At 43.1% G+C, this 12,316-nt stretch overlaps 1 protein-coding gene across 3 annotated transcripts in view; it reads right to left on the bottom strand.

Moving 5' to 3' along the window:
- The window catches only part of LOC129704902 (kelch domain-containing protein 8B-like), a 145,281-nt gene that overhangs the window by 128,628 nt on the left and 4,337 nt on the right, over positions 1-12,316 (bottom strand). For all 3 annotated transcript variants that reach the window (XM_055648312.1, XM_055648313.1, XM_055648311.1), the window contains exon 2: positions 2,576-3,294. In XM_055648312.1, coding sequence (XP_055504287.1) covers positions 2,576-2,951 — 376 coding nt within the window. In that variant the 5' untranslated portion in view covers positions 2,952-3,294. The remainder of the gene's footprint in view (positions 1-2,575; positions 3,295-12,316) is intronic.

The following is a 12,316-nucleotide window of genomic DNA, read 5'->3' as shown; positions in this document are numbered from 1 at the left end:
TTCATTTACATTAAAAAAATCGCAATTTTTAAATTCTGAAAAAAAAAACAGTTTTAGGCAAATTCTTCCATTTTCATTATTTCATTATGGTTTTGGTTATTTCAAGGAAAAACATGATTTTCATTGAGAATTCCTTAAAAAAAAATGTGATTTCCATTGTGGGGGGGGGGGGGGGGGGGAGGGGAAGAGTGAAGGGGAGGAGCAGGGGGGGGTAGAGGGCGAGGAGGGGGGTAGGAAAAGTAAGGGGAAAGTGGGGGTGAGGAGGGAGAGTGGGGGAGGAGGGGGGGATTAGAGGAGGGGGGAGGTGGGGGAGTAGGGAATGGGGGATAGAGGAAGAGGAGAGCAGTGGGGGAGGTGAGGAGGGAGAGTGGGAGGTGGGATGGGGAGAGGGGGGATAGAGGGGCGATGGGGGTAGGATGGGGAGAGGGTTTAGGGAGGGAGTGAGGATAGGGGGGAAGGAGATGGAGGGGAGCGGTGAGGGGGGGGAGTGGGGGAGGGGAGGAGAGGGGAAAGAAGAGGGGGGTGAAGAGGAGGGGGGGGGAGTGCTGGGGGATGAGGGGGAATGGAGGAGGATAGGGGTAGGAAGAGGGATGACGAGGTAATGGGAGGGGGGGAGGGGAGGGGGGGTGAGGGGAAGAAGCAGAGGAGGGTTGGTGGAGGGTGCAGAGAGGGTGGATAATGGAGAAGGGGAATAGGGGAGTGAAGAGGGAGAGTGAGATGCATTCATATTGATCTGATATTTTCCAGGTTATTGTCATTTTGAACTTTGAAAACATCGCAGTCGTGCTCCCACTTGCCGAACGTGCCTGTGCAGTTGGGGGAAGGTTGCCGTGACGCGTCACAGCAGGGATCTCTGGCGTCACAACAGGAACACGTTAGCGGCACCTGCGCAGTTGGGGGCTATGGGTGAGTGGTGGAATATTGTCTGGGGGGGGGGGGGGGGGGGGAATGGGCCCAACGTGTTCGCACCGGGCCTAGTACAATATAATATTGACTTCTCTAACTTCAAGTAACCTTTGTTTTCCCTCTATCTCCATCCCTCCCCTTCCTAGTTCTCTGACCAGTCTGGCTGTCTTCCTGATTAAATGTTAAGTCTCTTTGCTTCGGTGTCAGCTTCTCCCAGCTAACAATGATCTATTCTACATTTTCCTTGAACCCCTTTGTTGTCTTGTTTTCACACCTTGCCCTTCCCTTTCTCTGTGTCTTCCTCTCAGTTTGAAGAAGGGTCTTGACCCGAAACGTCACCCATTGTTTCTCTCCAGCGATGCTGCCTGTCCCGCATAGTTACTCTAGCACTTTGTGTCTATCTTCGTTATAAACCACCATCTGCAGTTCCTTCATACACAACGCAATATAATTAACCCGATAGAACTCTAATAATCCAACTGGGTGAATACAGAGTAACGGTATAAAATCACCTGGGCCAGGTTTTTCATACAACCTTTTATTAACACAATAGAACACAATAGAAAATGGAAAACAAATATAAAACATTTCTTTGCTGTAACTAGCAAAAAGATTAGAGAAGTAAACCAATTTGGAACCCAAACCAGATGATATTGCATCCGCTGCCTGTTGCTTACCCCAATCCATTGGCTTCAATGCAGCTAAATTTTGTGCATTTGTATCATGTATCTAATCAAGTCATGCTAACTCTTCTTCCATGATATATATCTGATCTAAGAATGTTTTATATTTACTCTGTCAGATAATGACTACCTCAGGGCACATGATGTTCCCATTCTTCATTAGCTCGTTGCTTAGCAGCAGCGTAAAGTCATATTGTTCTGGAGTCTCGTGACTTTGAAATTAAAACATGCTGAGACTTCAAACCATGATTCTGTCTTGCACAGCATGCTGATAAAGCAACACAATGTTTTTGCAACAATCCATTTTAGGTTTCTCAGAATTTGATAGAATAAGCTTTCACTGAAGTTTGTATTTTAGCGAGAGATCTCTAAACGCAGCATAATATTAACATGCCAAAGCAGAAGCCAAGATCAAGTAATCTGTCTATAGTTAAAATTAAATTGATTTATGATAAATATGCTGGCTTTAGAACATAAAAACTAAATTATATTTAGTTATCACAGACTCTAAACAAATAAAAAACAATTTAGAACCAAGTTTTAATTTATATTCAGAAGTTCATAAATTATAGGTGCAGAATTAGACTAATCGGCCCATCTAGTCTGCACCACCATTCAATCATGGCTGATCTATTTTTCCCTCTCAACCCCATTCTCCTGCATTCGCCACATAATCTCTGAAACTCTTATTAATCAAGAATCTGTCAATCTCCGCCTTAAAAATATCGTACTCTACATAAAATATTATTTCATCCATTGCTACACAGGACATGTACTTCTTTCCTGTCTGAAGAAGGGTCTCGACCCAAAACGTTGCCTATTCCTTCTCTCCATAGATGCTGCCTCACCCGCTGAGTTTCTCCAGCATTTTTTGTCTAACTTCATTCCTGTTTTGTCAGTAAATGAACTGTTACCTCTGACTTCATGTTCGCTGAAGTTCTCCAAGAGAAAGCTCAAGTCCAACTGAGAAATATTAAGTGACATACCTTTTTTGACAGCTGTGATTCCCATTGAAGGTTGTCCCAGTGGTGCTTTCTTCTCCCACTTGCCTTCGTCCATGTTAAAGACATCCATTGATCCTAGGGGGCACTGGTCTTCATTCATGCCTCCAATGGTGAGGATTTGCTTGTTCAGAATGGCGACTGCAGCCCCAGCGCGTGGAGTGGGCATCGAGGGAAGCCCCGTCCACTTCTGACTGACTACGTCCAGCATTTCCACCTTGTCCAGAGGCAATCCTGTCTCACTGCAGCCTCCGAATACAAATAATTGCCTGTCCTGATACACAGGAGTGCAGTACACTCGCTTAGTGGGCATTGGAGGGAACACTTCCCAATACATTGACTTCACTGCGCTCACTGCCATACCTGCAGTAATGCGTTCCCACTGAGTCTCCCAAAGAACATCAGAGTCCTTCAGTTACAAGTTCCAGAGCACTAAGCATGAAGTTCATTGACAAACCATTTTTAGAGGCAACAACTTGGAACGATGATTTAGCAATTGCTGGAACTCAAAACAAAATTATAAAAGGATAGATTCCATTGTAACAGCTATAGCCACAGTTTGGTAAAGGCTATTTTGGAGGTTATTTTATATGGTAATCTGTAGGCAGAATATGGAAGTAAATGCCTTGAAGAGGAAAGTAGAGCACAGCAGAGGAACCTTCATCTCAGAGTTAGGCGTCATCTCCCTTTCTTCTGGGTTAAACCTTCATAAAAGGAATAAAAACAGGCGTCAGTATTGGTTTTGCTGTTATAGCATCGAGTGAAAGCAAAATCTTTTGATAATCTATAATCTTCTCATCCACTTTTGAGCAGTGTGCATGTAGTTCTTGCAGTTTGTGCTCTTCAGGAGAACGCATGTAGAATTTAAAAGCTATTTTTACTTATTTTGAAGCTCAAATTTCCACCAATCCAAAATAAAAACCGAAACAGCCGGAAATGCTTAGTGGAAAGAGAAATAGAGCCTACACGGATGCTGCCTGGTCTGGTGAGAATTTCCAGCATTTTGTGGTTTTATTTTAGATTTACAACATCTGCCATTCTTTTATATCCACAAATCCAAACAGATTCAATGTTTAAATCCATTTCAGATTCTTCAAGATCATATATTAGCAGATACATAGTTTACCCATAATCCTCCGCAATTTCCGCCACCTCCAACGTGACCCCACCACTCGCCACATCTTTCCATCTCCCCCTATGTCTGCCTTCCGCAAAGACCGCTCCCTCCGCAACTCCCTTGTCAACTTCTTCCCTTCCCTCCCGCACCACCCCCTCCCCGGGCACTTTCCGTTGCAACCGCAAGAAATGCAACACCTGTCCCTTCACCTCCCCCCTCGAATCTATTCAAGGACCCAAGCAGTCGTTCCAGGTGCGACAAAGGTTCACCTGTATCTCCTCCAACCTCATCTACTGCATCTGCTGCTCTAGATGTCAGCTGATCTACATCGGGGAGACTAAGTGGAGGTTGGGCGATCGTTTCGCCGAACACCTCCGCTCGGTCCGCAATAACCAACCTGACCTCCCGGTGGCTCAGCACTTCAACTCCCCCTCCCATTCCCAATCCGACCTCTCTGTCCTGGGTCTCCTCCATTGCCAGAGTGAGCAACACCAGAAATTGGAGGAACAGCACCTCATATTCCGCCTGGGTAGTTTGCGTCCTGATGGCATTAACGTTGAATTCTCCCAATTTTGCTAGCCCTTGCTGTCTCCTCCCCTTCCTTAACCCTCCAGCTGTCTCCTCCCATCCCCCCACCCTCGGGCTCCTCCTCCTCCCTTTTTCCTTCCTTCTCCCCCCCACCCCCCATCAGTCTGAAGAAGGGTTTCGGCCCGAAACGTTGCCTATTTCCTTCGCTCCATAGATGCTGCTGCACCCGCTGAGTTTCTCCAGCAATTTTGTGTACCATAGTTTACCCATGTCGTTTTTCTGGGTATGTTCAATGATTCAGTAATTGAATGATACTTTATAATCACGTGTATCTCAGTAGAGTCAAATTCTTTGTTTTGCACACAATCCAGTAAAATCATACAGCGGACCTCACCTCGCAGTAGTTTAGTTTAGTTTAGTTTAGAGATACAGCCTTTTGACCCACTGAGCCTGCTCCGACCAGCGATCCCAGTACATTAACACTATTCCACACACACTAGGGACCATTTACATTTATACCAAGTCAATTAACCTACAAACAGGTACGTCTTTGAAGTGTGGGAGGAAACCGACGATCTCAGAGAAAAGCCATGCAGGTCACGGGAGAATATACAAACCACATAGACAGGATAAAACCCGGGTCTCTGGCGCTGTAAGGCAGCAACTGTACTGCTGTGCCATGGAGACACTACACAAAGAGTAGCCTCGTTTAGGCATCTGCAAAGTTTTTGCAAGTTTGTGCAAATATTTTGATGATAGGTCAACCTTAAATGTTGGTCTTGAATAATCGCTGAAAGCAGGAGAATGCAGAAGTGACTAAAGATGATTGAGGAGCTTTGAGGGTTGTGGTGGCTTTACCTTTAACTGGTTCAGGTGGTCTTACCTGTATCATGTTCTGCGGTGAATTCTTGTATTGTTCTTGTTTAACAGCATCCTTTACCACCAAGGCAATCAAGGGAGTAGGCATATGGGAATGTCACCTCTTGTCCAAGTCACACATCATCCAGACTTGGAAATGTATCTGTTGTCCTTCATTGTATAAATACTGGAACATTGTGACTGGAGCAACTTTAACATAAAGACTGCAGCAGTTTAACATGGTGGCTCACACCCACCTATGCATGGATAATCAGGGATGGGCAACAAAACCTACAGTCTATGCTATAAAAATGATTTAAAGAATAAAAGTGAATTACGAACACTTCCTGAAAAAACAACATTTTTATAGGCTAGACAGCTCTTGAGAATTCCCCAGATATATATAAATGACCTGGACTTAAATGTAAATTGGTTGGTGAGTATGTTTGCTGACGACACCAAAATAGGAGTTGCAGATAATGTGGAATGCTGTCAGAAGATACAGCGGGATATAGATCGGTTGCAGAAATGGGTGGAGAAATGGCAGGTGGGGTATAACACAAGCAAGTGTGAGGTGTTGCACTTTGGGACGTTGAATGTTAGGGGAAAGTATAAGGTTAATGGCAAGACCCTTAACAGCATTGATGTGTAGAGGGATCTTGGTATCCAGTTTTGTAGCTCCATGAAGGTGGCAGCACAAGTAGATAGATAGGGTGGTAAAGAAGGCATAAGGTATGCTTGCCTTTATTGCTAGGGGCATTAATAATAAGAGTCAGGAAGTCAAGATGCAGCTCTATAAGACCTTTGTTAGGTTGCATTTGGAGTACTGCGTGCAGTTCTGGTTGCCCCATTACAAGAAAGATGTAAGGGCTTTTGAGAGGGTTCAGAGGAAGTTTACCAGAATGTTGCTTGGATTAAAGGGTTTCAGCTACAGGGAGAGGTTGGATATACTTGGACCATTCTCTCTGGAATGTTAGAGGTTGACAGGAGACCTAATAGAAGTATATAGAATTATGAGAGGCACAGATAGGGTAGACAGTAAGAACCTTTTCCTCAGGATGGAAATATCCAACACTTGAGGGCATAGATTTCAGGTGAGAGGGGGAAGTTTTTAACACAGAGAGTAGTGGGAGCCTGGAACGCATTGCCAGAGATGGTTATAGAGGCAGATATGATAGTCTAGTAGTGTTAAAGAGGCTTTTAAATAGACACATGGGTGAACAAGATTGGTGCTGTGTGATTCCTCTGATTTGTCTTCACACTGCAAGGAGCCATCAGTAATGGGGATGGATTAGGAATTCTGAATGTGGGTAATTCTAGTTGTGATTGGTGTGTCATCAGTCAGAAACATAGGTTCATAAGTGAAAGGAGCAGAAATAGGCCATTCAGTCCATCAAGTCCACTCCGCCATTTAATCGTGGCTAATCTATCGTTCCCTCTCAACCCCATTCTCCTGCCTTCTCCCCGTAACCGCTGACACCCGTACTAACCAAGAGTCTGTCAACGGATTCACCACCCTCTGACTAAAGAAATTCCTCCTCATCTACTTTCTAAAGGTACATCCTTTTATTCTGAGGCTATGGCCTCTGATCCTAGACTCTCCCACAAGTGGAAACATCCTCTCCACATTCACTCTATCCAGGCCTTTCGCTATTCTCTGAGTTCAATAAGGTTGACCCTCATCCTTCTAAACTCCAGAGTACAGGCCCAGTGCCATCAAACGCTCATCATATGTTAACCCAATCATTCCTGGGGTCATTCTCGTAAACATCCACTGGACCACATTCACTGTGCCATGGTAGTGTATATTTGTATTTGTATTAATTCCATGAACATACCGTATGCAAGGGCTATTACACTGTGATTTGTGCAACAAGGCAAATATTATCAGATCCACTTGATGCGCAGGTTGTCGCAATACCAACAATCATCTAGGAATCTTTACTAAACAGATACATATTTGCACGCACACACACATATTCATGTGCACACACTTACATACATACATGTACAAGCATACATATGCACATACATGCACGCACACATACACTCACTAACACACACGCACGCACATACACACATACGCGCGCACACACACACACACGCACACAAAAGATTTCATAATCCACTCTGCTGGTTTTCATTGTACTTGTCCCTCACTATACTGCTTAAGTAAGTAAGTAAGTAAGTTTATTGGCCAAGTATTCACATACAAGGAATTTGCCTTGTTGCTCCGCCCACATAACAACATGACACACAGTGACAGTTACGAATGACTCAGAAAACACTAAACATTAATAATAATAAAACATTAATGATAAAACACCATTGATCAAGCATGTGAACCAACAAAATACCAGATCAAAGGGAGGCTACAGATTTTTGGCTATTGAGTAGAGCAACTACTCGTGGATAAAAACTGTTTTTATGTCTGGCTGTGGCAGCTTTGACAGTCCGGAGTCTTTAAAAAAAGCTAAGTGCTGGAGTAACGCAGTGGGTCAGGCACCAACTCTGAAGAGCACAAACAGATGTATTTTTGGGTTGGCACCCCTCTTCTGACTCTGCTACAAATACTGCTTAGATTACTTACCAAGTGTTTGCTTGTAGTAACCATTTACAGTATTCAATACCATCTTGTGGATGTTATACTTACAATATTGGCTATTGATTTTTTTTTTGTCCTTTCATAAAACTTAATCCAAGTTACTTTTGGTGAATACAAGCACCCAGCAAACCAACACACTCTGAACACAAATGCTCAAGGGAAACTATCATACCAATTTACTACAATGTCAGCGGAGGCCATTCAGGCTATCAGCTTCATGCTAGCTCCCAGCAGAGCAATCCCATCTGTCTCATTCCTCCTCTCCATTTTTCCATATGTCTCTCCAACTTATTTAACTCTCATGTCTCCACTAACTCCCTTGCAATTTGTTCAGCAACTTACTCTCATTAAGGGGTAATTTACAAAAGCCAATTAACTTACCAACATAAATAGGAGGGAACCAGAGCAGAACCCAGCAGAAACCAACATGGTCACAGGAAGAACATGCAAACTCCACAAAGACAGCACATAAAGGTATGATTCCAGCAAGGATCCTGCAGTGGTGAGTTAGAAGCACTAACTGCTGTGACTCCATGTCACCAGACTGTACCTCAAGTGTTCACATGGTCGATTTATTCTCTGACCTTTAAATGTACTACTTACCCGTCCATATATTGAACTATAGATGCTAACCGGTCCCAACATATTAGAGTAAATAATCCCAAACAAGGATCAACATTCATATTGTGCAAGGCTACTGAAGGACAGGATCAGCAGGACTGGTGTATCCATCTCTGGAGAGAAGGCTTGGTCTACAGAAGTTTCAAGGGTGTGAGACCCTTCTTCCTGGTATCTTCAAAGAAACCACCATATGCATTTCCACCACCTACACAGTTATGAAGAAAACAGAATGTGCCTTTTTCAGAGGAATATAATCAACTCAAAAAATATATAGTTTTTTATTAGACATGCAGCATGGAATTGTCCATTCACATTAGTTCTATGTTATCCCACTTTCTCATCCACTTCCCACACACTAGGGACAATTTTCAGAGGCCAATTAACCTACAAGCCCGCTCACCTGTGGGATGTGGGAGGAAACCGGAGCACAGGGAGAAAGCCCATGTGATCACAGGGAGAACATGCAAACTACAGATAGCATCCGAGATCAGGATTGAACCCGTGTCTCTGATGTTGAGAGTCAGCCGCTGATATAGAAAAACAGTTGTTAAAAGGGTGATCAAAAGCACAAAGAAATAAGATGAATGGAGTGTTTTCAGGAGAGGAGGAAAGTTGTGTAAGAGAGAATGCAAACTTTAGACTCGAGATCATTGAATGTAATCAAAGGCAAAGTGGGCTGAGGTTTACAGGAAGCTCGAGTTAGAGGAATGCAGAACTCCTGGAGGATTAATACCAAGCACTATGTAAATCCTCATTTATTTAAGAACCAAAAATCAAACTTCAATATTCCAGGTATTTATATGCAATAACAATTGGTGATTGCATACACATACCTGGAACATTGAAGCTCATGAATGGTCTTGTCTGTGCTTGTCTTGATAAATTGTAGTCATTTGAACCCAGATTTAACCCGCGCTTCTGCAGATTTCTCATCGTTAAGATGATTGATCGGGGATATCAATACCCTAGCACTACTGAAGAAATTCTTTTCAGATCTTCATACCCGATAAAATGTCTATCACTGACCCTCAGGCACACATTGAACATAAAACTGCGTGTGAAATTCAATGGATTTAAAAAATTAAAAATAACTTACTGGTAGAGAAATCTGCCCCAATCAGTTTAGTTTAGTTTAGTTTAGAGATACAGCGCGGAAACAGGCCCTTCGGCCCACTGAGTCCGTACTGACCAGCGATTCTCGCACATTAACACTAGGCACAATTTACACTTACACCAAGCCAATTAACCTACACACTTGTACGTCTTTGGAGTGTGGGAGGAAACCGAAGATCTTGGAGAAAACCCCTGGGAGAAAACACAGGGAGAAAGTACAAACTCTGTAAAGCCAAGAACCCGTAGTCAGGATGGAACCTGTCTCTCTGGCGCTGTAAGGCAGCAACTCTACTGCTGCGCCACCGTGCCACCCACGTTGTTGCTGTCTGTCCTTGTTGCAAATAATATACCATGAGAAGGCAACATACAGTAACTACTATTCATCGCTAACTAAACACATCTCTTAGCCCTTCCACCTATCTAGACGTATAAATGTCACTCACTCTTTCAAAACCACGAATCCTGTAAATGAGTCAAATAAAACAGCAAGAATAAAACAATTTAATGCATGACTTTTTATTTTATTCTGTGTGTTTCAATGTTACTATGAGCGTTAGTATTTTTTAGCAATTAAATCCTAGGTCTATGAGCTAGAAAAGAGATTACGGGGATAACTTTTGTTTGCATTTGGGTAAGGATGACAATAATAAAGCACTTGATTACAAAGTGAATCAGCCTAATGCCTATGGAAAAGTTATTTACGTCGAGTGGGTACGTGTGTTGTGTTGTGTTGAACAAGGCAGTCTTGCATAAGATCCTGTCTATTTACTGCTGCGGATTCATTGCAAAGAGCAATATTGGTGCACATCTGATTCCAAAGTAATTAGCGTGATACAGTGTGGAAACAGGCCCTTCGGCCCAACTTGCCCACACCGACTAGCATGTCCCAGCTAGACAGAAAAAGCAACTTGGGTGGGGAGGGATGGAGAGAGGGAATGCTGGGGTTACTTGAAGTTAGAGAAATCAATATTCATATTCAATCAATATTCATCAATATTCATATTGCCCAAGCGAAATATGATGCTGCTCCTCCAATTTGCGTTTAACCTCATTGACAATGGCGGAGACCAGTTACACTAGTCCCAACTGCCCACTTTGGTCCATATCCCTCCAAACCTGTCCCATTCATGTAGTCTTTTTGGTGCATGGATTGAAAATGTAAAACAGAGAAAGGGAACTGAGGCAAGTGGACCTGGGCAACATCGATCCCACAATCCATGCAAATCCATGGAGACTATCAGCAAATAATTCTTGTCACAGGGATACATTACGTTGCAAGTTGAACCTCAAAATGGAATTCCATACTTTACACCCTAAATAATATTTTGCTCTACATCTTATAAATGACTGATATCAACCTATATGTTAGTGCGTTTGCCTCACAACGGTTCGATCCTGACCTTGGGTGCTCTCTGTGTGGAGTTCTCTGTGTGTGTGGGTAGGTTTCTGACGGGTGCTCCGGTTTCCACCCACATAGAAAAAATGTGTAGTTTTACAGGTTAATTTGCCTCTGTAAATAATAAACCACTAATGTGTAGGGAATCAGCAGGATAACATGGAAACTAGCGTCGAGTGGGTCGTGTGCTGTTGTTTTATTCATAGCAAACATAGCATACATAGAAATTAGGTGCAGGAGCAAAGAGCAATATTCGGACATCCTTCCAAGTAATTAGCACCGCCATTCAATATGATCATGGCTGATCATCCAACTCCGTATCCCGTGCCTGCCTTCTCTCCATACCCTCTGATCCCCTTAGCCACAAGGGCCACATCTAACTCCCTCGTAAATATAGCCATTGAACTGGCCTCGACTACCCTCTGTGGCAGAGAGTTCCAGAGATTCGCCACTCTCTGTGTGAAAAAAGTTCTTCTCATCTTGGTTTTAAAAGGATTTCCCCCTTATCCTTGGACCTGGGCAAGCTGTGACCCCTTGTCCTGGAAATCCATGGAGACATCGGCAAAAAATCTTCCTGCATCTAGCCTGTCCAACAAGTTAACCTCAATTTTGTAATTTTCTATAAGATCCTCCCCTCTCAATCTCCTAAATTCTTAGAGAGTGATAACCAAGTATATGTCCAGTGCTTTCTTCATAAGTTCAGTCCTGACATCCCAGGAATCAGTCTGGTGGACCTTCTCTGCACTCCCTCTATGGCAATAATGTCCTTCCTCAGATTTGGAGACCAAAACTGTATGCAATACTCCAGGTGTGGTCTCACCAAGACCCTGTACAACTGCAGTAGAACCTCCCTGCTCCTATACTCAAATTTTTGCTATTCATACTGTATCTCTAAACTAAACTAAAACATATACGTTTACACATATGTGTCTGCCAACTGGTCCTTAAAAATACACCATCATTTTTTAAAATACTAATTGATTGGTTGATTGAAAGATGCAGCATAGAAACAGGCCCGACAGCCCACCACGTCCACCCCGCCATTGATCACCCATTCACACTAGTTCTGTGTTCCCCACTTTCCCATCCACTCTCTGCACATTAGGGGTAACTTGAAGAGGCCAATTAACCTACAAACCTGCATGTCTTTGGGATGTAGGAGGAGAATGAGCACTCAGAGCAAACCCATGCGGTTACAGGGAGAACGTGCAAATTCTATGTTGACATCTCCCGAGTTCAGGATTGAACCTAGGTCTCTACACCGTGAGGAAGCAGCTCTACCATGAGTAATTATGAGTAACAAATATAAATATAAACCGATATGGAATTTCTCATAATCAAATTCATATGCTGTTTATAAATGAAACCTTTGCTGTAAATGATTAATGATAGACCCGTATAAGCTTTCTTCCAATCCCTTAGGTGAATACCTCTATCCTTCATTTTCAACAGAAACTCCACGTGTTAACCCTAAAACAATACAAATAC

The sequence above is a fragment of the Leucoraja erinacea genome, chromosome 16, assembly GCF_028641065.1.
Source record: "Leucoraja erinacea ecotype New England chromosome 16, Leri_hhj_1, whole genome shotgun sequence".
Taxonomy (NCBI): domain Eukaryota; kingdom Metazoa; phylum Chordata; class Chondrichthyes; order Rajiformes; family Rajidae; genus Leucoraja; species Leucoraja erinaceus.
The sequence above is the reverse complement of the archived record's forward strand: the minus strand, read 5'-3'. Positions and strand labels throughout refer to the sequence as shown.